Here is a 24,961-nt window from a genome sequence, read left to right as displayed (position 1 = left end):
CACGCAGTCTGTGAAAAGGGCTGTCTCCGGTCTCAATTGCTCGTATAGGCAGCATTTTCTTTACTTCCCATGGGGGTGGGACGCTTTAAATTCTATGCCGAATACTTACGAGATTCGAGTCTGAGCGGCCGAATTAATTTCTGTTCTAAACGCCGGTCACAGCTCTTTTATTTTTTGATTTAGTGGCTCTTAAAAGAGCCGTTGTTGTACTTGGTGCTTAAGCCGGGTTTTAGGCCCGTTCCCCGCGGATGCGGCGTGCCAGCTGGATGTCTTTGGGCATGATGGTGACTCGCTTGGCGTGGATGGCGCACTGTTTGGCTTCCTCAAAGAGCCCCACCAGGTAAGCCTCGCTGGCCTCCTGCAGGGCCATGACAGCCGAGCCCTGGACGAGCAAGACGCCCAAGTCCTGAGCGAACTCTCGCACCAGCCTCTGGAAAGCCACTTTGCGAATTAGCAGCTCGGACTTCTGGTAGCGGCGGATCTCCCTCAGAGCCACAGTGCCGGGTTCGTATCGATGAGGATTCTTCACTCCGCCCGTGGCTCGAGCGCTTTTCCGGGCCGCTTTGGTAGCCAGCTGTTTGCGGGGAGCTTTCCCTCCGGTCGATTTGCGCGGTGTTTGCTTGGTCCTGACCATTTTCTGAACCGATTACAGTCTGGCCTACAATCCGCATTTTTAAACTCTGTGAGGAACCGCCCCGAACAGTAATTGGCTGGAGCCCAAATTGAGAATTCCAATCAAACTCTGGCCAGTTCATTAATCCTTGCCAACTCAGGTCCTGATTGGTTGAATTGTCGTTTGTCGTCTAATCTCTGTACAGCATTGGTCCCAGTAGAGTGCAATGCCTGACTTGGCGGCTGCGACGAAGGGCTGTGTGTCCCGCAAGGCGTCGAAACAGTCGCTGATTAAAGTCACCAAGAAGCCGCCTAAGAAGCGAAGAAAATCTCGCAAGCAGAGCTATTCCATCTCCGTGTACAGGGTACTGACCCAGGTCCACCCTTCCACCAGGATCTCGTCCAAGGCCATGAGCGTTATGAATTCCTTCGTTGTCGACATTTTCGAGCGCATCGCCTCCGAGGCGTCGCACTTCATTCACTACAACAAGCGCCGCACCATCTCGGCCCGGGAGATCCAGAGCGCCGTCCGCCTCATGCTGCCGGGGGAATTGGCCAAACACACCGTCTCCGAAGGCACCAAAGCGGTCACCAAGTACACCAACTCCGTTTAGGAAGACAATTCTAAAGATTATTTAAAAAAAAATAAAATCGGAACTGTGACTTTTTTTTTTCTGCATCATAATCCGAGAAAATGCTTAGTTACAAAGATGAACAGAATTCAGGTAGGTCAGGCACAGGGGCCAGAGGCAAAATGATTTGCAATTGTATGGAGCCATTCACTCACGACAGGTGCAACACAGGGTTAGATACAGAGTAAAGCTCCCTCTGCACTGTCGCCATCAAACACTCCCAGGACAGGTACAGCACGGGGTTAGATACAGAGTAAAGCTCCCTCTAAACTGTCTCGATCAAACACTCCCAGGACAGCTACAGCACAGGGTTAGATACAGACTAAAGCTCCCTCGACACTGTCCCCATCAAACACTCCCAGGACAGGTACAGCACGGGGTTAGATACAGAGTAAAGCTCCCTCTAATCTGTCCCCATCAAACACCCCAGGACAGGTACAGCATGGGGTTAGATCCAGAGTAAAGCTCCCTCTAAACTGTCCCCATCAAACAATCCCAGGGCAGGAACAGCACGGGGTTAGATCCAGAGTAAAGCTCCCTCTACACTGTCCCCATCAAACAATCCCAGGGCAGTTACGTTACAGGGGTAGATACAGGGTATAGCTCTCTCTACTCTATTTCAGTGCATCTAATTCCCATATTAATACAACAGCCTATCCCATGTAAATGCGAGATGTAATTTTTCAAAACAATGGTCCAGTAGCCTCTGCACGAGATCCACCATTTCAGACAGGCTGTGTGGTGGGACAAGGGCTCCAGGAGATTTTGGCACTGTCCAGCAGCTTTTACTTCTGATTTACGATGAACAGACATAGGCCTCTGCCTCCTCCAATACTGCCAGCAGACAGAACTGGGTTTAAGCCCAGCTCCTGACAGCTGAGAGCCACTGACAAAGCTACAGAATCCAGTCCCTTCTCTGTAATAGTTTCAATGTGAAGTCAGGCTCTCGATGGTGGACGTTACTCAGAGTCTCCCAATGGATTACAGAATCCACGAGGTTCAAAACGTGAACTGCTTTAAACAGATGATGTCCAACAGCTTGCCAAACATTCTCACAAAAACTCTCCGGCCATTTCCCCCACACCGTAACAGTGAGCACTGAGACCCCTCCTCCTCACTCCTAACCATCACCATCCACCAGGGCAAAGTACAGATCTTGTCCCAGTTATATGCGGCACAGCAGGGTCACAGATCAGACACTGACTGCTTCCTAAGCTGGGCTTGTCTGATACTCTGAGCCACACTCCTTGGCCATAAATGCTCATGGGGCAAGAGCAGGTACGGTGGTGACGAGCTCTAACTGTGACTGGTAAGTGAACGGTTCACCGGTTGCTGCAAATAAACACCCGTATTCCGGCACTCCAGAGAAAGGTTTCACAAACGATCGAAACACTGAGTGACTATACAGGAATGATCTCCATCGCTGCTCCACTAAAATGTGAAATTCGGTGGTTGCAGCATCGCAAACCCGAACAAAGTAAATATTCATCTCTAGACACTTAAAAATGCCCATCCCACCTCCCGTTCCAAGTTCTCTGCTCTCTCTGTGAGACGGTGGGTGGCTCTTAAAAGAGCCTTTGTTGTGTGTTTGGTAGAAAGGGTAAAGTTGTTCAGCCGCCGAATCCATAGAGAGTGCGACCCTGACGTTTCAGAGCGTACACCAGATCCATGGCAGTGACCTTCTTGCGCTTGGCGTGTTCAGTGTAGGTGACCGCATCCCTCCAATTTAATTGTAAACCCGTTTCTTTGCTGCTTTGATCGCGCCCTCTCAGTCGAGCGCTGACTTCTTCTCTGTGTTTCCAGTAAAATCATGAAATAACCGAAAAAATTGCCTTAAATTCTCTCTTCAGGGCTGAGCAGGGGAGCAGCGCGATCCTATGACATGGAAATCTTGTGATTTTATACAAGAATGACTCGGAAATCTGGCGCTGAGGCCGGACACACAAACACAGTGACATTAGTCTAACCCGCCCGCCCCTTTAACACACTCTCGCTGATACAATGTTCACATCTACACATTGACAGGACAAACTGTGTCTCAGATTTACAGCTCCCAGGACAGGCTTTCCTCTCCTCTCGGCCTGCGCTGTGGATTCTCAGGAATTAGTTGTAGTTTCCCAACTCAGTAACTGTTAAACCCTCTGAGACCGGAGCTGATCACAATGTCTGTCCACCAGGTTCAGGAGGCTGCAGCCAATCACAGCTGTGCCTGGGTTAACCCGTAAATTGTTTAAATTATTATCTTGTTCACAAGCAGAATTATTTTTGATCATTTGAATCCACGCCTTCATGTGGAGTTCAAGAGAGAGGGGGTGGAGGGATAGACAGAGACAGAGTGAGTGAGGGCGGTGGGACACAGGTAATGCAACAGTTGCAAAAATCCGAGAAAACTCTGGTTTTACCCAGAAAGATTCTCATGGAGAGGCAGAAGCTGCATCTCAGATCTTAATGATATAGTAACAAAGACATATTATTAATCCCACACGCAGGAACAGTTCTGCATTTTGACAGAAGAGAGGCAGTATAAACATAATAGTCCAGTTCTAAAAATTGTGCAAGGTCAGAGGGATTGAGAGTCTTTAGATCATTGAAGGAGACAGGAGATTTTGAGCGTGTAGTTTGGAAAGCAGATGGGATCTTTGCTTTGATCAACAGAGGTACTGAGCATAAAAACAGGAACATTATGTTTAACCTTTATAAAGGTCTGGTTGAACTGCAACTACAATATTGCATCCATTTCTGGTCACCACACTTTTGGAAGGATGTGAGAGTCTTTGAGAGGGTGCAAAGAAGATTTACTAGAATAGTTCCAGGCATGAGGGATTACAGCTGCAAGGTTTGTTTGCGGAATCCAGAGTTGCTCTCCTTGAAGCAACCGGGATTGAGGGTTGGTCTGAGAGAGGTGTACAAGATTATTACAGGTTTAGATCAAGTGGACAAAGGAAACCGGTTCCCATTCATCCTTGGCCACTGGGGAGGTTCCAGAGGACTGGAGAATAGCTAATGTGGTTCCTCTATTTAAGAAGGGTTGTAGAGATAAGCCAGGGAACTGCAGGCCAGTATGTCTCACGTCAGTGTTAGGGAATTTATTGGAGAAAATTCTGAAGGAGAAACTCTATCTCCACTTGGAGAGGAAAGTTTTGATCAGGGATATTCAGCATGGCTTTGTCAGAGGGAGGTCATGCCTAACAAATTTGATTGAATTTTTGAGGAGGTGACCAGGTGTGTAGATGAGGGTAGTGAAGTTGATATAGTTTTTATGGATTTCAGCAAAGCCTTTAACAAGGTACCACATTGGAGAATTATAAAGAAGGCAAATGCACATGGGATACAGGGTAATTTGATAAGGTGGATTCAAAATTGGCTTCGTTGTAGGAGACAGGGTGATGACAGAAGGCTGCTTTAGTGATTGCAAGCCAGTGTCCAGTGGCATACCACAGGGATCTGTTCTGGGTCCCCTATTATTCATCATTTATGTAAACAACATAGATGACTATGTGGGCGGTAGGATTAGTAACCATCCTCTGTTAATTACTTTCCCACTAAGAGAAATATTTGCTGCTACTCACAAACTTATCTGGTTTATCATTTCAGTTTGCAGGCATTAACATTGGAATCTCGCTTCCTGTAAACACTTCAATCGGCAACAAATATCTCAAATTGCATTTATTCACACAAGAACACGAGCTGCAATTGCTGCAAACACACACCAGTGGAGAGCAGCCCATTTCTCACAAAGAGCGGGCACAGTCTGACTGTTCTTCTCTCGTTCACTATCACTCCATCATTACCTGAATATGAAATTTTGGGATGTAAAATATAGTGAAGTTGATATTTATTCGGCGCCTCCTCCCGCGTTGCAGTTTATGCTAAAATGGCAGACAGAATTCCCAGAATGCTCTGGGTGATATACAACGGTCTGTCTCGTTCAGAATGGCCACACTGCGCATGCGTACCTGGTCGTCACCGGAAATCCTGTCTAGCCGTGCATGCGCCAGGAGCTTGGTCGAGCGCAGCCTCAGTAACACCGATTCTCAGCGGCTCTCAGCCCGAATGAAAGTCGCCGGGCCCGGCGGACGTGCGGCGGGGGACCCGGGGGACGGCATTAGATCCCCTGGTCTTCCTGATATATATTGTTGACCGACTGCTTGGTGTATGGGGCACCATTTCAAAATTTGCGGATGACATGAAACTTGGAGGTATTGTGAACTGTGAGGAGGATAGTGTTAAACTTCAAAAGGACAGAAGCATATTGGTGAAATGGGCCGATAGGTTCGACCTCAGAATGACCCGGGGCCGGCCCTGGGGAGCATGCACACTCTCATAGCCGGGGAAGTCAGTGCATTTGATAGAGCCGTTTCTGGGATGCAGGGAATTGTGGGAACTGCAGCCACCATGGGCAGATGTTAGTAAGTGTTTTATTGCAGGATGATTGTCAGTGACCTGAAATGTGAACTTTTCTTTCTGCACATTTGCTGTCTGATGTGCGGTGTATTTCTAGCATTTTCTCTCCTTATTTCAGATTGCCACTATCCACATGATGTTGTCAGTGAATTGTTGCAGGTGTTGCTCACAAACCAAGGTCAGAAACTCAAACTGACAAATGAAGAACACTTTTGAATCAGAATGGATGTTGGACGTGGAAGTCGATCCTCGCTTACTTTGAAGGTATGTTCTTGTTGGCTGTTTTAGAACTGGAGAGTAGAGAGAGGAGAAGGCAGTGGGTTTAACCGCGAGCACTTTTGAGAACAGTAGGGCCCAAGCATTTCTGATATAAGGTCATTTACTGTTTCTTGCACCGTAACAGAGATTAACAGGAAGTATATTTCACATTCACATGTAACAGCAGAGAGTGACAGATGGTGTTAATTCCACCCACACTCATATATTGTAAGAGAGATTGACGGAGAGTTAATTCGTCGAATCATAGAATGATTACAGCACAGACGGAGGCCATTCTGCCCATTATAGTCTATGCTGGCCTTCTGAAGGAGCAAATCACCTCTTGCCACTTCGCCGCCTTTTCCACATAGCCCTGCACATTTTTCCTTTTTGGATAATAATCCAATTCTCTCTTGAATTCCTTAATTGAACCTGCCTCAACTACATTCTCAGGCACAATAACAGAGACTGGCTGATAGAGAGTTAATTCCACACACTCAGTAACAGAGCCTGACAAATTGTTTGTTTATTCCTCACTCACACAAAGTAACACAGACAGACAAATATGAGAGTGTGGAACTAACTCTCTTAATTTCTCTCAGCCTCTGTTGTTGTAAGTTAATTCCACACTGAAATATTAATGGAAATTGAGAGGTCTTAACTCCACTCTCAGATGTCAGAACAAAGACTGGAAAAAAGAATTCCACACTCACAGCAACCAAGACTGAGCGATAGAGATAATTCCACGCTCACATATAGTAACAGAGACTGACACGAGTTTATTCCATATTCTCAGACAGCTAGAGGCTGACAAAGAGTGAATTCCGCACTCAAATACTGTATCATAGACTGCTCGAGAGTTAGTTCCACTCTCATAACCGTAACAGAGACTGAAAGAGATGTAAATTACACACTCACATTCAGTAAGTGATGGACAGAGAATCAATTCCACACTCACATGCAGATAAGGCTGAGATAATTTCACGCTGAAATACAGCAAAAGAGACTAACAGACAGAGGGTCAATCCCACACTGACAAATTAAAATATAAGAAAGAGAAGCAAGAGGAGGCCATTCAGCCCATCGGGCCAGCTTCACCATTCAATAAGACCATGGCTGATCTGAATGTGGCCTCAAACCCACTCTCCCACCTGCCCTATAACCCTTGACTCTCCTGCCGATGAAAAATCTGTCTAACTCAGCATGAATATATGCACTGCTCTCTGAGGTGGAGAATTACAAAGATTAAGGACGCTCTGAGAGAAGAAATTCCTTCCCATTTTTGTCTTAAATGGGAGATGTTTATTTTTAAACTGTGCCCTCTGGTTCTATTTTCCCCACAAATGGAAACATCCCTCTCAACATCTACCCTGTCAAACACCCTCAGAATCTTATTTGTTTCAATGAGATCACCTCTCATTCTTCAAATCTCCTATGCAGATCAGCCCAAACTGCTTAAACATTCCTCATGAGACAACTCCTTCATCTCAGGAGTCAGTCTAATCAAATTTCTCTGAAGTGCCCCCTATGCAGTTATATCCCTCTTTAAATAAGGAGACTCCAACATAACACAGTACTCTCAGTGTAGTCTCACCAATGCTGTGTAGCTGTAGCAAGACTTTCCTACTTTCAGACTCCCCCCCACGGGAATAAAGGCCAACATTCCATTTGCCTTCCTATTTACTTCCTGCAGCTGCACATTAATTTCTTGTGATTCATGTACAAGGAGATCTTGATCCCTCTGTACTGCAACATTCTGCAGTCTCTCTCCACAGTATTGAAGGAGGCCATTCAGCCTATCAAGTCTGCACTGGCTCTCTGAAAGAGCTTTCAACCCAGTCCCACTCTCCTCCCTTGTCCCCGTAACCTTGCACGTTCTTTCCTTTCAGGTAGCAATTGAATTCCCTTTTGAATATCTCAAGCAAATCTGCCTCCACCAACCTTTGAGGACGTTCGTTCCAGACTCCAACCACCCTCTAGGTGATAAAAAAATTAAATTTTAAATTAAACATTATGAGTCTATCTCACATCACATTTAATCCTTTTGCCAATTATTTTGAGTCTGTGCCTTCTAGTTCTTAGTGTTCTATTGAGTGGGAACAATTTATCATTATTTACCCTGTCCATACGCCTCAGGATCTTGAATACATCTATCAAGTCTCCTTCCAGCCGCCTTTTCTCCAGGGAAAACAATCCCAACCTCTCCCATGTATCCCCATAGCTACAATTCTTTATAGAATTATAGAAACATTATGGCACAGAAAGAGGCCTTTTGGCCCATCGTATCTACACCAGCCAAAAAATAAGCTACGCAGCCTAACCCCACTTTCCAGCATTTAGTCCGAAGCCCTGCAGGTTACAGCACTTCAGGTGCAGATCCAGACACCTTTTAAATGAGCTGAGGGTTTCTGCCTCTTCTACCCTTTCAGGCAGTGAGTTCCAGAGCCCCACAGCCTCCTGGGTGAAAAGCATTTTCTTCGTCTCCTCTCGATTCTTTCCAATCACTTTAAGCTTTTGCCGCCTAGTCACTGACATCTCTGCTAAAGTAAATAGGCCCTTCCCATCCACTCTATCCAGGCCCCTCACAATTTTGTGCATCTCAATCAAATCTTTCCTTTGCTTCCTGTGTTCCAAGGAGAACAACCCCAACCCATCCAATCTTTCCTCATAGCTGCGATTTTCCAGTCCTGGCAACACCCGCATAAATCTCTGGACTCTCTCTACTACAATTGGATCCTTTCCACAATGAGTTGACCAGAACTGCACACTACTCAAGTTGTGGCCTAACTAATGTTTTACGTAGTTTCAGCATAACCTCCCTGCTTTCATATTCTGTGCCTCAGCTAATAAGTGAAAGGATTCCATATACCATCTTAACCACCTTATGAACCTGTCCTGCTACCTTCAGGGATCTGTGGACACTCACTTCAAGCTCCCTCACTTCCTCTACACCTCTCAGTATCCTCCCATGTATTGTGACCTTACATGAGACTCCAGACCCACAGCAATGTGGTTGATTGTTAAATGCCCTCTGAACAATGGCAATTAGGGATGGGCAATAAATGTTAGCCTAGCCAGTGACGCCCACATCCCATGAATGAATAAAAAAAATACATCACTTCACACTTCTCTGGGTTGAATTCCATTTGCCATTTTTCTGCCCACCTGATCAGTTCATTGATATCTTCCTGCAGTCTACAGAAATCCTCCTCGCTATCGACTGCTCAGTTAATTTTTGTATTGTCTGCAAACTTCTTGATCATTCCCCCTACATTTATATCCAAGTCATTTATCTTGGAATCATTGTTGTGAATCTCCTCTGTACTGTCTCCAATGCCTTCACATCCTTCCTTAAGAATGACATCCAGATCCGACACAGACACTATTATCAATTCAGTTCCTGGCACCAACCTTTTGGAAATTTGGGAAGGTTTTAGAGACTGTGCAGAAAAGCTTTATAATAATGGTTGTGAGGATGAAGGGCTTTAGTTACATGGGTAGATTGGGGGAGCTGTGGTTACAAGGTGTCCAAGGCAGAGTAGATAGCGAGAAACTGTTCCTGTTGGCAGAAGGCACAGATTTAAAGTGTTTGGCAAAACAACCAATGGTGACATGAGGAAAACTATTTTTACACAGTGAGTCATTAGGATCTGCAATTCACTGCTTGAGAGTGTAGAAGAGACATGGTAAACTCGGAGTTGTCAAAGGCGAATTGGACACAAACCTGAAGAGAAAAGAGTTGCCACATTATGGTGATAGGGCTGGGGATCAGGACCAGTTGAGTTTCCCTGGCAGAGAACCACCAGAGACACGAAGGGCCGAATGGGCTTTCTCTGTGGTGTAACTATTCTAAGATTCCATGTGTATAAGTGCCGGATTCATTCTGTATCGCTCTGTCCCTGGTAAAGGATTTGAGTGTCTGATTCATGATGTATTTGTCAGCCTCTGGGGATGTGTGATTCACTCTGCATTGCTCTGTCTCTGGTACACTATGTGAGTGCGGGATTCATTATATATTGGTCAGTCTCTGGGGATGTGTGTGAGTGTAGGATTTACTCTGCATTGTTCTCTCTGGAAAACTATGTGAGTGCGGGATTCATTATGTATTGGTCAGTCTCTGGGGATGTGTGTGAGTGTAGGATTCACTCTGCATTGCTCTGTCTCTGGTACACTATGTGAGTGTGGGACTCATTATGTATCTATGAGTATCTGAGGCACTTTGAAAATCGGTATTCATTCTACCAAGAATAAGCTTCATTGGGCCATTTGGACACATTGGTACATTATTGCTAACATCTTCAACCCAGTTTACTTTATGTAATATTACCTTTTTACCGTGAAATCTATTCCCTCTCTTATGCTTATCTTGCTTTCCCTGAAATACAGCTGTGCTAATCGTCTTGACTGCTCAATATGACAGCCGGTTCCAAATTCTACCGACTCAGTGGGAAAACAAGGTAATATCGAATTATCTTTGAATTGATTGTTGACACCTCTATGTCCACCCTATCACATCCCATCACTAATTCCTCATATTGAGCTGTTTCTGCAACACACACAGTTAATGTCATTGTATCAAAATCCTGGAACTCCCTCCCTCACAGCATTGTGGGTTTACCTACACCACAGGGACTGCAGCGGTCCAAGAAGGCAGCTCACCACCACCTTCTCAAGGTCACTTTGGAATGGACAATAAATGCTGGCCGAGCCAGCGAATCTCATATCCATTGAATTAATAAAAAAGTTCAGCTCTGTTGCACTTCTCAGCTCTGGCCAGTAGATGTCAGAACACTCAGAGAGCGACAGAACAGACAAGAAGCGTTCACATTTTATTGGACGGCGAAGGGAGGTATTTGGAATTACTAACGGTGGAGATGACATTTCATAATATTTTGTTATAACAAGCAGAAGTTATAATGTTGTGCTGAAACCGTCAGATTGTTGTTTTGTATTTGAGAGTGAGATACATTCTTCACTGCCCTTTTTTGGCCCATTTTGTGAACGTGGGATTTATTATCTATGTCACTCACTGGTACTGTGTGAAACTGAGAGACATTCTGAAGCTGTCAGTCTTGGTTACTGTATGAGAGTGTGGAGACGTTGTCAGCGTAACTGCCAGTGTGTTTGGATTTATTCTGTAACAGTCGCTCTCTTGTACATTACATTTGTGTTATGTTCCATTCCTATCTTTCATTTTCTGATACTGAGAGACGTGGGTTACATTGTGAAACTGTCAGTGGAACTGTATGTGTGGAAGAATTTTGCTCTATCAGTCAACTTCTGCTACTGAAAGTGAGTGCTGCAGTCATTCTGTGTCTGTCATTCTCTGGTACAATATACCTGTGTCATATTCAGAAGGCACATTGCATTATCTGGTACTGTATGAGCGTTGGGACACTTTTTAAAGTAGAACTGTAGGTGTGCAAGGGTTTTGTTCTCAATCAATTTCTGGTAATGCAAATGAGTTTGGGACTCATTCTGAATCTCTTAATGGTGTGTGTGTGTGAGTGTGTGTGTTTAATCCTATCCATCAGTGCTACTGTATGTGAACGTGGAAATCATTCTGAATTTGAAGTCTTTGGTGCCCTTTTTTTATTCATTCATGGGGTGTTAGCTTCGCTGGCTGGGCCAGCAGTTATTGTCCATCCTCAGTTGCCCTTGAGAAGGTGGTGGTGAGCTACCTTCTTCAACCTCTGCAGTGCATGTGGTGTAGGCACATCCCCAGTACTATTCGGAAGGGAGTTCCAGGATTTTGACCCAGTGACAGTGAAGTTACAGTGATATATTTCCAAGTCAGGATTTTGAGTGTAGTATCCATTCTGTATCTATTACATACATGTCAGACCCTCGTAACGTGTGTGAGCGTAGTATTCAATACACATCTGTCAATGGCACTCTGTATCTGTGATATTGTAAAATAAGTGTGGGAATCATATGTTTCTTTCATCACTTGGTTTTGTTTGTGTGCATGAGAATCATTCTGTATTTGTCAGTGGGATTAATTTTACATCTGTCAATCTTTGGTATTATAAAACATTGTGAGATTCAATTGGAGTTTTCCAATCATTGGCATTGTATGTGAAAGTAGAATTTACAGTGTGTGTGTTAGTGTGTGGTCTTCCATTTGTATCCATCAGCATCTGTTACTCTATATGATTCTTGGACTCTTTCTAAATCTCTCAGTGGTACAATTGGTGTGTTATATTTCTTTAGTTTCACTCAGATTCAGCTATTGTGAGCGAGTGCAGTGAACAGCCTGTATCTTTCAGCATCTGGCACTGAAAATGTGCTTGAGAATTATTCTCTGCTTCTGTGTGAGTGTGGGATTCATTATATAACCTTCAGTCTCTTTGACTAATTATAAGTTTGGATTCATTCCACATACATTTCCAGCAGAACAACAGGCCACTGATATTGTAGGTTTAAAGCAAACAATGTGTGTGTCAGCTTTGGCTGAGTATTAAATCTCTGTCACTGTGAACACAGTTGTGAAAGATAATGTATCCTTCAATCTGATCCTGGATTGGTCCGCAAGTGTAACTCCAGCTTGTACGAAACGATTTGATATGTGGCATTCAGTCTGATTCTGAGTCAGAATTTCCACACAAATGCAAAATGGGGCTCAGTCCTGAATTGGTAAAGTATCTTTAATTTGACACTGTGTGAGGATTTAGAATTAGCATGGAGTTTATAGCTCAATTCATACTCATCAAATTAATATTATATCTCAGTTTCTTAATCAGGGTGAGTTTTAACTAAAGTCTGAGTTTGTATCTCAGGTTATACTCGCTTTCAGAATATCTCAAACTGATAATGTAATTGAGATTTGGATTTGCATCTAATGTATGTGTCAGGACACAATGTGGAAATTAATACTGCAATTTATAAACAAATGATGGGTGTAAATATTGGACCAGTGCTTAACATGAATCTCAATGTACATTATTAAGGTTAAGACTGGAAACTTGAAACTGGAAACATGCATCAGTTTTATTTGACATTTAGTTTGTAGTTGAGGCTGTAATATTATGGGATTGGCCTGGTGCAAATTGGATCATGGGTGAGAATTTGGACTACCCGCCTGTGGTACTGAGTCGAGGTAACATTGGAACAACGTCCATCTCTCCTGCACTGTTTGATTGATGGATGGAAAGTGTGACTCTGGAACTATTTCTGCTGTCTGAGACTGTGAAATTGATGTCCTGTCTGTCTCTGCGCTCTGTCAGTGATAATGTACGGACTGTGTGGGAGGAACTGGCGGGAATCTTCATTCTAACTTGGCTGGAGGAAACACCACATTTATTCTGGTTCCGTCAATTATTTGTCTGTTGGAAAAAAAAAGTATATTTTAGTACTCAAGTACAGGTGGGGTGGAAGATACAGATTCCATCAGTTTAACCTCTATAAATAATCATTGTGAATGGTTTGAGAGGCTTTAGACAGGCTCTAGCTCTGATTGGTCAGTCCATTCTCAATCCAAATCTTCAACCAATCGGAGAGCCAGGTAACAGGAATTGGAAGTGCCGATTGGCTTATATTTTCAAACTCGAAAAGCCCGCCAATTTGAGGGGAAGAAAAGAGCCAAACGCCTTAATTTCCAGGCAACAATTTTAATCTCACACTTTAGGAGCTGTAATATTGCATTCTGCGTCACAGAATCCTGGCGCTATTTTAGGAACAGGGTAAATTTGTCAATCTCTTATCTGGAACTGGTGATAACAAAGCAGCGATTTAAAACAGAGCCAATCTCAGCTCACTGGAAACGCAATAACATAGGTTACCAACCGACTCCTTCACACAGGCTTCATCGGGACAGAGAGAAACGGCTGATTTCTGATCCTGTCCCCTGAAAGCGGCCGGGAATGTTACAATCGGAAGAGCGGAGCGCTCCAGCAGCCACACGCTCAGCATAGCTGCTCTTTCTCAGGAGCCTGTGAACACGGCCCGCGGGGAACTGCAGTCCAGCCCGGGAGGAGCGAGACTTGGCTTTGGCTTTGTCCTGGGCTCTACCGCCGGTCTTTCTACAATCTTACACACACTTACACCACGAATGAAGAATTCCTCTCGCACTCACCCTTCCACTATCTTCTGACAGGTCAGTGTTCGGAATCTCATTGGGTGGCTTTTGTAACCAATCAGAGAGCAGCTTATTTCACCAACCAACAAACACCAAAAAGAAAAAAAACAAAATACTGAAGATGCTGGAAATCTAGACAAAAATAAAAATACCTGGATAAACTCAGCAGGTCTGACAGCATCTGCGGAGGGGAATACAGAGCGATCTGATGAAGAGTCATACGGACTCGAAACGTCAACTGTATTCCCCTCCGCAGATGCTGTCAGACCTGCTGAGTTTTTCCAAGATCAAAAAGAAAATGGACCGTAGATTGAGCCAAACTGGCAGAGCTGAAACAGGTTTACAAATTGAACATTAGCGCCAATGTTATTGAGTGTGGCTGATAAAAGAGAAATGTCAAAGCTTTTCCTTCTGCATTCAACAGGACACTCGCAAGAAAACCAATATAAGGGGAAGACAACAATTTATACTGATAAAGAATATACTTCAGGTTGGAAAGTGACTGTCTGAGGCCCGGTCATGAGCTTGTGTGATACACAGCGCGAAATGATCTGATCAGGGTAGCCATTACCCTGCAGGATGCCTTTGACGAGCCCGATTTCAGCATCAAGCTTGCACAGTGAGCAAATGGCTCGGATCCTATTTACAAAGTTGCCGATAAGACCAATCTTACAGAGCGTGGGACCGTAAGAATCCCAACGCGTATTTTAACCAGTGTAGAGAATTGTGGTCTGACCACGGGTAAGGCTGAAAATAAATCACTACTGCGATGGCCGGGAATCGAACCCGGGTCAACTGCTTGGAAGGCAGCTATGCTCACCACTATACCACCAACGCACACTTCTTCAAATTACAGTCAGCATTTATAGTACCGCGAAACACACTATATCTTTGGCATCTTGTGTCTGACTGATAAACTGTTTTGCAATAATTCTCACCATGTTTATGTTGTTTCACACATTGAAAATGTCCCCAAAGAAGTTACCTCTTTGCACGTCTCATGTGCAGCCAGCAGAGGGCACCAGTCCACAATAAATTGGCTCCTGCTGTTTCTGTGGACACATCGAGACAGGAAAAGGTCTGTTGCTGCCCGGGGAACGGGCCGTGAAACAGACAAAGATAGTGACCAACTACAACGGCTCCATGTAGATATCCACAAAGTTCCGAACAATAAAAAAATGCAACTTATCCTGGAAGGGATGAGGAAGTTCTCTCTGAAATAACTACACCAACACTTCCCTTGAAATAATTGATTTGCTGTCACTAATTCAATACCAACCGTTAAAATTTCAGCCGGTATTCATTTCCAGTTCTTAGACAGACACTTTCACTGACCGGTTCAATCTTTGCAAAACTTTTCGAATTCCCGCTCAATAAACTAAATTACAGGCCCGTGATCCGATTTTATCTTGTTCTTAGTCCCATTCATTTTTTACACCTGCAGACTAACTGGTTTAGAGGCTGATGTGTTTGTGACCTTCGTTCTCCTTCTCTGCCTGATCCTCACACCTCTTGACTGCCTTGTAGATTACAAATCTCTCCAACTCAACCTTGGCCAAACCCCGCGTCACAACTCAAACCCAAACACATTATATTCTCCAATTCAGCTGGAAGAGGGGTTAGTAAAAGTCTCAATGCTTCTGGGAGGGGAGTTGTGTGTTAATGGAATAGAAGATGTCCTAGAAATGAAGCAGACTGTTTGTCTGGTTGTAGAAGCGACTAGAATGAGGCGAGATATTGCTGACAGGTCTGGATTTAAAAGATGCGGGTTTCTAACTATAGATAAACAAGATGTTCCATTGAGTAAGATTTGTTTCGAGCGCCCTGTTCACTAATGGTGCCCAGAATTCGGAAACAAATCAGTTCGAACAGGCAGGAGGCGGAGCTGGATGATCACAAATAAAAACAAAAAGCTAAAAGCTACTGCGGATGCTGGAAATCCAAAACAAAATAAAAACAGAATTACCTGGAAAAACTCAGCAAGTCTGGCAGCATCGGCGGAGAAGAGATCAGTCAATGTTTCGAGCCCTCATGGCCCTTCAGCAGAACTGAAGCATAGTTTCAACAAGGGAGAAATATAAATTGGTTTAAGGTGGGTGGGGGGGAAGAGACACATTGAGGGTGTGGTGTGAGCAGATAATCAAAAGATGTCAGAGACAAAAGGGTCAAAGAGGTGTTGAAGGTGGTGGTCTTTGTCTGAGAAAAGTGCTAATTAAGAATGCAAGACAGGATATTCAAAGTACAGCTCTAGTGGGGGTGGGGTGGAAAGACTAAAGGTTTTAGTTTTAGATTTAAAAATAATGGAAATAGGTGGGGAAAGAAGAATCTATATAAATTATTGAAAAAAAAGGCGGGTGGGGGGGGAAAAGAAACGGGGTGGGGATGGGGGGAGGGGGGTTTAAGATCTAAAGTTGTTGAATTCAATATTCAGCCCAGAAGGCTGTAAAGTGCCTAGTCGGAAGATGAGGTGCTGTTCCTCCAGTTTGCGTTGGGCTTCACTGGAACAATGCAGCAAGCCAAGGACAGACATGTGAGCAAGAGAACAGGGTGGAGTGTTAAAATGGCAAGCGACAGGGAGGTTTGGGTCTTTCTTGCGGACAGACCGCAGGTGTTCCGCAAAACGGTCGCCCAGTTTGCGTTTGGTCTCTCCAGTGTAGAGGAGACCGCATTGGGAGCAACGAATGCAGTAGACTAAGTTAGGGGAAATGCAAGTGAAATGCTGCTTCACTTGAAAGGAGTGTTTGGGCCCTTGGATGGTGAGGAGAGAGGAAGTGAAGGGGCAGGTGTTGCATCTTCTGCGTGGGCATGGGGAGGTGCCATAAGTGGGGGTTGAGGAGTAGGGGGTGATGGAGGAGTGGACCAGGGTGTCCCGGAGGGAACGATCCCTACGGAATGCCGTCAAGGGGGGTGAAGGGAAGATGTGTTTGGTGGTGGCATCATGCTGGAGTTGGCGGAAATGGCGGAGGGTGATCCTTTGAATGCGGAGGCTGGTGGGGTGATAAGTGAGGACAAGGGGGACCCTATCATGTTTCTGGGAAGGAGGAGAAGGCGTGAGGGAGGATGCGCGGGATATGGGCCGGACACGGTTGAGGGCCCTGTCAACGACCGTGGATGGAAAACCTCGGTTAAGGAAGAAGGAGGACATGTCAGAGGAGCTGTTTTTGAAGGTAGCGTCATCAGAACAGATGCGACGGAGGCGAAGGAACTGAGAGAATCCTCACACCCCGCTTCCTGTAAAGACTCCATCCCATTCTCTCAGTTCCTTCGCCTCCGTCGCATCTGTTCTGATGACGCTACCTTCAAAAACAGCTCCTCTGACATGTCCTCCTTCTTCCTTAACCGAGGTTTTCCATCCACGGTCGTTGACAGGGCCCTCAACCGTGTCCGGCCCATATCCCGCGCATCCTCCCTCACGCCTTCTCCTCCTTCCCAGAAACATGATAGGGTCCCCCTTGTCCTCACTTATCACCCCACCAGCCTCCGCATTCAAAGGATCACCCTCCGCCATTTCCGCCAACTCCAGCATGATGCCACCACCAAACACATCTTCCCTTCACCCCCCTTGACGGCATTCCGTAGGGATCGTTCCCTCTGGGACACCCTGGTCCACTCCTCCATCACCCCCTACTCCTCAACCCCCACTTATGGCACCTCCCCATGCCCACGCAGAAGATGCAACACCTGCCCCTTCACTTCCTCTCTCCTCACCGTCCAAGGGCCCAAACACTCCTTTCAAGTGAAGCAGCATTTCACTTGCATTTCCCCTAACTTAGTCTACTGCATTCGTTGCTCCCAATGCGGTCTCCTCTACATTGGAGAGACCAAACGCAAACTGGGCGACCGTTTTGCGGAACACCTGCGGTCTGTCCGCAAGAAAGACCCAAACCTCCCTGTCGCTTGCCATTTTAACACTCCACCCTGTTCTCTTGCCCACATGTCTGTCCTTGGCTTGCTGCATTGTTCCAGTGAAGCCCAACGCAAACTGGAGGAACAGCACCTCATCTTCCGACTAAGCACTTTACAGCCTTCTGGGCTGAATATTGAATTCAACAACTTTAGATCTTAAACCCCCCCTCCCCCCATCCCCACCCCGTTTCCTTCCCCCCCCCACCCGCCTTTTTTTTCAATAATTTATATAGATTCTTCTTTCCCCACCTATTTCCATTATTTTTAAATCTAAAACTAAAACCTTTAGTCTTTCCACCCCACCCCCACTAGAGCTGTACTTTGAATATCCTGTCTTGCATTCTTAATTAGCACTTTTCTCAGACAAAGACCACCACCTTCAACACCTCTTTGACCCTTTTGTCTCTGACATCTTTTGATTATCTGCTCACACCACACCCTCAATGTGTCTCTTCCCCCCCACCCACCTTAAACCAATTTATATTTCTCCCTTGTTGAAACTATGCTTCAGTTCTGCTGAAGGGCCATGAGGGCTCGAAACGTTGACTGATCTCTTCTCCGCCGATGCTGCCAGACTTGCTGAGTTTTTCCAGGTAATTCTGTTTTTATTTTGTTTTGGATGATCACAGAGTCTGTTCTGTCTGTCACTCAGTCTCCTCCCCGCCCCGCCTCTCACTCTCTGTCCCGTTCTCAGTCAGGTCGGGGCGGGCTATTTAAAAGAGGAACGTGAAGCAGCTCGTCTCTCATATTCTGCAGCGATCTGAGTGAAGGTTCATCATGTCTGACAGAGGGAAAGGAGGCAAAGGACTGGGTAAAGGCGGAGCAAAGCGGCACCGCAAAGTGCTTCGTGATAATATCCAGGGCATCACCAAACCAGCAATCCGCCGCCTGGCTCGCCGTGGCGGTGTCAAGCGGATCTCGGGTTTGATCTATGAGGAGACTCGCGGGGTGCTGAAGGTTTTCCTGGAGAATGTGATCAGGGATGCGGTCACCTACACTGAACACGCCAAGCGCAAGACGGTCACTGCCATGGATGTGGTGTACGCTCTGAAACGCCAGGGCCGCACTCTCTATGGATTCGGCGGCTAAACAACTCGACCCTTTCTACCAAACACACAACAAAGACTCTTATCAGAGCCACCCAAAACGTCACATTAAGAGCACTGATCTGGGCACGGGTCAGAGAAATCTAAAGATGAATCTAACAGCTTTAGCATTATTTCGTCCTCTTTCGGTTATTAGTTCATATGTTAAGGTTGTTGATGTTTTAAATAGGGAGTGGAGCGGTGCATTTCCAGGCAGGCCTACAGACCCCTTTGCCTGTCTGGGTGAGAAACCCAGAGCAGGCACTTGACAACTACCCAGACCCCACTCTCCCACTCCCAATTTAGTGGAAAAATGACTCCCCCCGCCCATTGTCTCTTCAATATCTATTGAACCGTGACCTGAATAAAACCCATACAGTTCATGATGTTTATGTGAGAGACCCGGAACTGTCGGCATTCACGGTGATTTCGCCCATCAATAGCTTTCTACCCGCCTGTTATAAACAGATCAGGTAAGGAATCCGAATTGAAAACGGGTTGTAAGGTATGTCGGGCTGTCTTGTGAAGCGAAGCTAGTATTTTTAACCAAAATGCTGGAAAAACTCAGCAGGTCTGGCAGCATCTGTGTGGGGACAGAGTTACCGTTCCGAATGGGCATGACGCTTCTTCAGAACCAAAATGAAATGAGTTCACACAGTGAGCGGCCCTTTCACAGACTCTGTGAGTGGCTCTGAAAAGAGCCTTTGGGTTATTAGATTAAAGAATGGCCGCTTCACTTGGTCTTCGAGGCCGCAGCGGCGCTGGTTTTCTTGGGCAGCAGCACGGCCTGGATATCAGGCAGCACCCCGCCCTGAGCGATGGTCACCCCTCCCAGCAGCTTGTTGAGCTCCTCGTCGTTGCGGACGGCCAGCTGCAGGTGTCTGGGGATGATGCGGGTCTTCTTGTTGTCCCGGGCCGCGTTACCGGCCAGCTCGAGGATTTCAGCCGTCAGATACTCGAGCACAGCAGCCAGATAGACCGGGGCTCCGGCACCCACACGCTCAGCATAGTTGCCCTTTCTCAGGTGCCTGTGAACACGGCCCACCGGGAACTGCAGTCCAGCCCGGGAGGAGCGAGACTTGGCCTTGGAGCGAGCTTTACCGCCGGTCTTTCCTCTTCCAGACTTTTTTTTTGTAAAAATATACTTTATTCATAAAATATCTTCAATCACATTCAAAACCATTTCAAAAACAACATTACAAGGGTACAATCCAGGTTAAACTTTTACAAAATGTATCACCAGGTGCATCAGTACAAACAATATTACAATCATTTACAGCCTTTCATTTTGATCTGTACAGCCCGAGGGGCTCTAAACAGTTCCCAGTCTCTCGGTGCGCTGTGGTAGAAAGGTCTTAGACAGCGACCCTTCCCCATTGCGCCTTTGAAGCAGCTGCCCCAAGCTTTAGTGCGTCCAGATTTTTTTTTTTTTTTTTGTAAAAATATACTTTATTCATAAAATATCTTCAATCACATTCCAAACCATTTCAAAAACAACATTACAAGGGTACAATCCAGGTTAAACTTTTACAAAATGTATCACCAGGTGCATCAGTACAAACAATATTACAATCATTTACAGCCTTTCATTTTGATCTGTACAGCCCGAGGGGCTCCAAACAGTTCCCAGTCTCTCGGTGCGCTGTGGTAGAAAGGTCTTAGACAGCGACCCTTCCCCATTGCGCCTTTGCGGCAGCTGCCCCAAGCTTTAGTGCGTCCCTCAGCACGTAGTCCTGGACTTTGGATTGTGCCAGTCCGCAACAATCGGTCGGGGACAACTCTTTGTGCTGGAAGACCAACAAGTTTCGGGCAGACCAAAGCGCGTCTTTCACCGAGTTGATGATCCTCCAGCTGCAGTTGATGTTTGTCTCGGTGTGTGTCCCTGGGAACAGCCCGTAGAGCACAGAGTCCTGTGTCACAGAACTGCTCGGGATGAACCTCGACAGCAACCACTGCATCTCTCTCCAGACTTTCTTTGCAAAGGCACAATCCACAAGGAGGTGAACAACGGTCTCTTCCCCACCACAGCCACCTCGAGGGCAACGTGCAGAGGGGGTGAGCCTCCTGGCGTGTAGGAAGGATCTGACGGGGAGGGCCTTTCTCACCACCAGCCAAGCTACGTCTTGGTGCTTGTTGGAAAGTTCTGGCGATGAGGCATTCTGCCAAATGACTTTGACAGTCTGCTCGGGGAACCATCCCACAGGTTCCACCCTCTCCTTATCCCTCAGGGCCTCTAGGACGTTACGTGCTGACCACTGCCTGATGGACTTGTGGTCAAAGGTGTTTTTCTGCATAAATTTTTCCACCAGGGACAGGTGGTACGGCACGGTCCAACTACTTGGAGCGTTCCGCGGCAGCGTGGCCAGACCCATCCTTCGCAACACCGGGGACAGGTAGAACCTCAGCACGTAGTGACACTTGGTGTTTGCGTACTGAGGGTCTACGCACCGCTTGATGCAGCCACACACAAAGGTGGCCATCAGTATGAGGGCGATGTTGGGCACGTTTTTTCCCCCTTTATCTAGAGGCTTGTACATCGCGTCCCTGCGGACACGATCCATTTTCGACCTCCAGATAAAGCGGAAGATGGCTCGAGTGATCGCCATCGCGCAGGAGTGTGGAATGGGCCAGACCTGCGCCACGTACAGCAACAGCGAGAGTACCTCACACCTGATGACCAGGTTCTTACCCGCAATGGAGAGGGAGCGTCGCTCCCACATGCCCAGTTTCCTTTTCACCATAGCCACTCGCTCCTTCCAGTTTCTAACGCATGCCCCGGTCCCTCCGAACCATATCCCCAGCACCTTCAGGCCGTCAGCCCTGACAGTGAAGGGGACAAAGGATCGGTCAGTCCAGACATTTCCACAATCTCACAAACACTTTCACAGAGAATGAGGAAATCCTCTCACATTCGCATCTCTTATATCTTCGGGAGGAATGGTGCTGTGGGCATTGCTGATTGGTCACTTTGTGCTGTGTTTTTGTTCATATCACCAACCAGATATCTACTGAACTCACCAATCCGGAGACTCCACGGAGTGAGGGCGGAAAATACCGGCGCCAAATTTCAACAAATTTTTTTTTCAAATTTTCAAAGCCCGCCAAATTTGTAAAAAACGGACAGAACATAGTGTTAATTGGAAACAGGTAATTCAGTATTTAATATACGAATGTTAGATTTACTTAATCTCGCTCTCCCTTTCTCTATTCTACGGTTGATCTGTATTTGTCTGTTTCTGATTTTCAGTCTGGGTTTATCTGAACCTGAAAACCAGCCGAAAATAACAGCTCGAAATTTACGCTTTTCGACATCGAAAAGGCGGCCGATAGATTTATAAAACAAGAAATACGTTTCATGTAGAAAGTCTTATGTAGAAAGTGAACTCGGTCTGACGACAAAGTTTTAAAATTACCCGTCCCTGATGGGACTATTTCACATTTTATCCCAAATTCCAGATTCGCTTTTGTAAAACGGGATCTATTCGGGGTTAATTTCCATCTTTTATGAAACCCTTTAACCAGCCGGCAAAGTCTCATTGACATCGTTCTACAAACGGACGGTATATTGGAGATATTCGTGAGTCTAAAGCGAACATGTCTGGTGTAAATTTGCCAACGTTGAGACTGAAGGTTCCGACACAACCGGGGCTGATAGGAAATGAACTGATCGATTATTGAGACCAAACTTGACCAGAACTGGAAACTGACGCATTTGCGTTTTATTCTCTCTCCAAAGCCAGGGAAAGGGGCCGAATATAAACGCGTCTGAGAACTAAGCGCAGAGGGTGAGCGGGCAGACATTCATTTATGGGGCATTATTATCAGGACCTAAGAATTGAGCGAGTGATAAATCTACATTAGCCCGAATATGAGGGAAATAACATGAAAATAACATAGTTTGAAATGTTCAAATTTAAAATATGACAAAGTAAAAATTGAGATGAAATAGCTTTTTCAGAGAGATTGTGATTGGCCCTTAAAAGAGCCGTTGTGTTTTGAATGTTTTTCAGTCCATTGTGGGGTTTTACTTGGAGCTGGTGTACTTGGTCACCGCCTTTGTCCCTTCCGACACGGCGTGCTTGGCCAGTTCCCCGGGCAGCAGCAGGCGCACGGCGGTCTGGATCTCCCGGGAGCTGATGGTGCTGCGCTTGTTGTAATGGGCCAGGCGGGAAGCCTCACCCGCGATGCGCTCGAAAATATCGCTCACGAACGAGTTCATGATGCTCATGGCCTTGGAGGAGATGCCGGTGTCGGGGTGAACCTGCTTCATCACTTTGTAGATGTAGATGGAGTAACTCTCCTTCCTCGACTTTCGCCGCTTCTTGCCGCCCTTTGCTACCGGTTTCTTTAAGGCTTTCTTGGCTCCCTTCTTAGGAGCTGGTTTCTTTTTTTTTTTTTTTTTTGTAAAAATATACTTTATTCATAAAAATCTTCAATCACATTCAAAACCATTTCAAAAACAACATTACAAGGGTACAATCCAGGTTAAACTTTTACAAAATGTATCACCAGGTGCATCAGTACAAACAATATTACAGTCATTTACAGCCTTTCATTTTGATCTGTACAGCCCGAGGGGCTCTAAACAGTTCCCAGTCTCTCGGTGCGCTGTGGTAGAAAGGTCTTAGACAGCGACCCTTCCCCATTGCGCCTTTGCGGCAGCTGCCCCAAGCTTTAGTGCGTCCCTCAGCACGTAGTCCTGGACTTTGGATTGTGCCAGTCCGCAACAATCGGTCGGGGACAAATCTTTGTGCTGGAAGACCAACAAGTTTCGGGCAGACCAAAGCGCGTCTTTCACCGAGTTGATGATCCTCCAGCTGCAGTTGATGTTTGTCTCGGTGTGTGTCCCTGGGAACAGCCCGTAGAGCACAGAGTCCTGTGTCACAGAACTGCTCGGGATGAACCTCGACAGCAACCACTGCATCTCTCTCCAGACTTTCTTTGCAAAGGCACAATCCACAAGGAGGTGAACAACGGTCTCTTCCCCACCACAGCCACCTCGAGGGCATCGTGCAGAGGGGGTGAGACTCCTGGCGTGTAGGAAGGATCTGACGGGGAGGGCCTTTCTCACCACCAGCCAAGCTACGTCTTGGTGCTTGTTGGAAAGTTCTGGCGATGAGGCATTCTGCCAAATGACTTTGACAGTCTGCTCGGGGAACCATCCCACAGGGTCCACCCTCTCCTTTTCCCTCAGGGCCTCTAGGACGTTACGTGCTGACCACTGCCTGATGGACTTGTGGTCAAAGGTGTTTTTCTGCATAAATTTTTCCACCAGGGACAGGTGGTACGGCACGGTCCAACTACTTGGAGCGTTCCGCGGCAGCGTGGCCAGACCCATCCTTCGCAACACCGGGGACAGGTAGAACCTCAGCACGTAGTGACACTTGGTGTTTGCGTACTGAGGGTCTACGCACCGCTTGATGCAGCCGCACACAAAGGTGGCCATCAGTATGAGGGCGATGTTGGGCACGTTTTTTCCCCCTTTATCTAGAGGCTTGTACATCGCGTCCCTGCAGACACGATCCATTTTCGACCTCCAGATAAAGCGGAAGATGGCTCGAGTGATCGCCATCGCGCAGGAGTGTGGAATGGGCCAGACCTGCGCCACGTACAGCAACAGCGAGAGTACCTCACACAGGAGCTGGTTTCTTCTCATCAACCATCGTCACTTTCACATAAAGAATAAAACAAACCCCTTCCGAGCGCCGATTAAATAGACAGTCTCCCAGGTCTATGCTAATGAAGGATTGGAGAACCGTGATTTTGATTGGACACTGTTTAAAAACTATAACAGCCCCCTTCCCTCGTATTTTTCTGATTGGTGTCTTTAAATATCCAATCAGATTTCGACTTCTCCACCAATCATTAGCCCATTTACTGCAACCAGGCAACATATTCTACAAGGCTTCTCTCCAGCCAGAGTTTCTCAGTGTGTAAAGATATATTGGGAAATGTTGTCTGGCTGTCGGTGCGAGGGACCGTCCGGG

At 46.2% G+C, this 24,961-nt stretch overlaps 1 protein-coding gene and 1 non-coding gene across 2 annotated transcripts; both read right to left on the bottom strand.

The window, feature by feature from the left end:
* Positions 1–229: 229 nt before the first annotated feature.
* On the bottom strand, positions 230–634 carry LOC144670395 (histone H3, embryonic-like). The gene has a single exon (XM_078532879.1). It carries the CDS (start codon positions 632–634, stop codon positions 230–232), a length of 405 nt encoding a protein of 134 aa, XP_078389005.1.
* Positions 635–14,748: 14,114 nt separating this feature from the next.
* trnag-ucc (transfer RNA glycine (anticodon UCC)) lies at positions 14,749–14,820 on the bottom strand. Its single transcript has one exon. It is a non-coding gene; the product is annotated as a tRNA-Gly (tRNA).
* Positions 14,821–24,961: the final 10,141 nt, after the last annotated feature.

Source organism: Cetorhinus maximus, chromosome 31 (assembly GCF_964194155.1).
Source record: "Cetorhinus maximus chromosome 31, sCetMax3.hap1.1, whole genome shotgun sequence".
NCBI lineage: Eukaryota > Metazoa > Chordata > Chondrichthyes > Lamniformes > Cetorhinidae > Cetorhinus > Cetorhinus maximus.
Note: the sequence above shows the minus strand (reverse complement) of the source record. Positions and strands in the feature narration are given on the sequence as shown.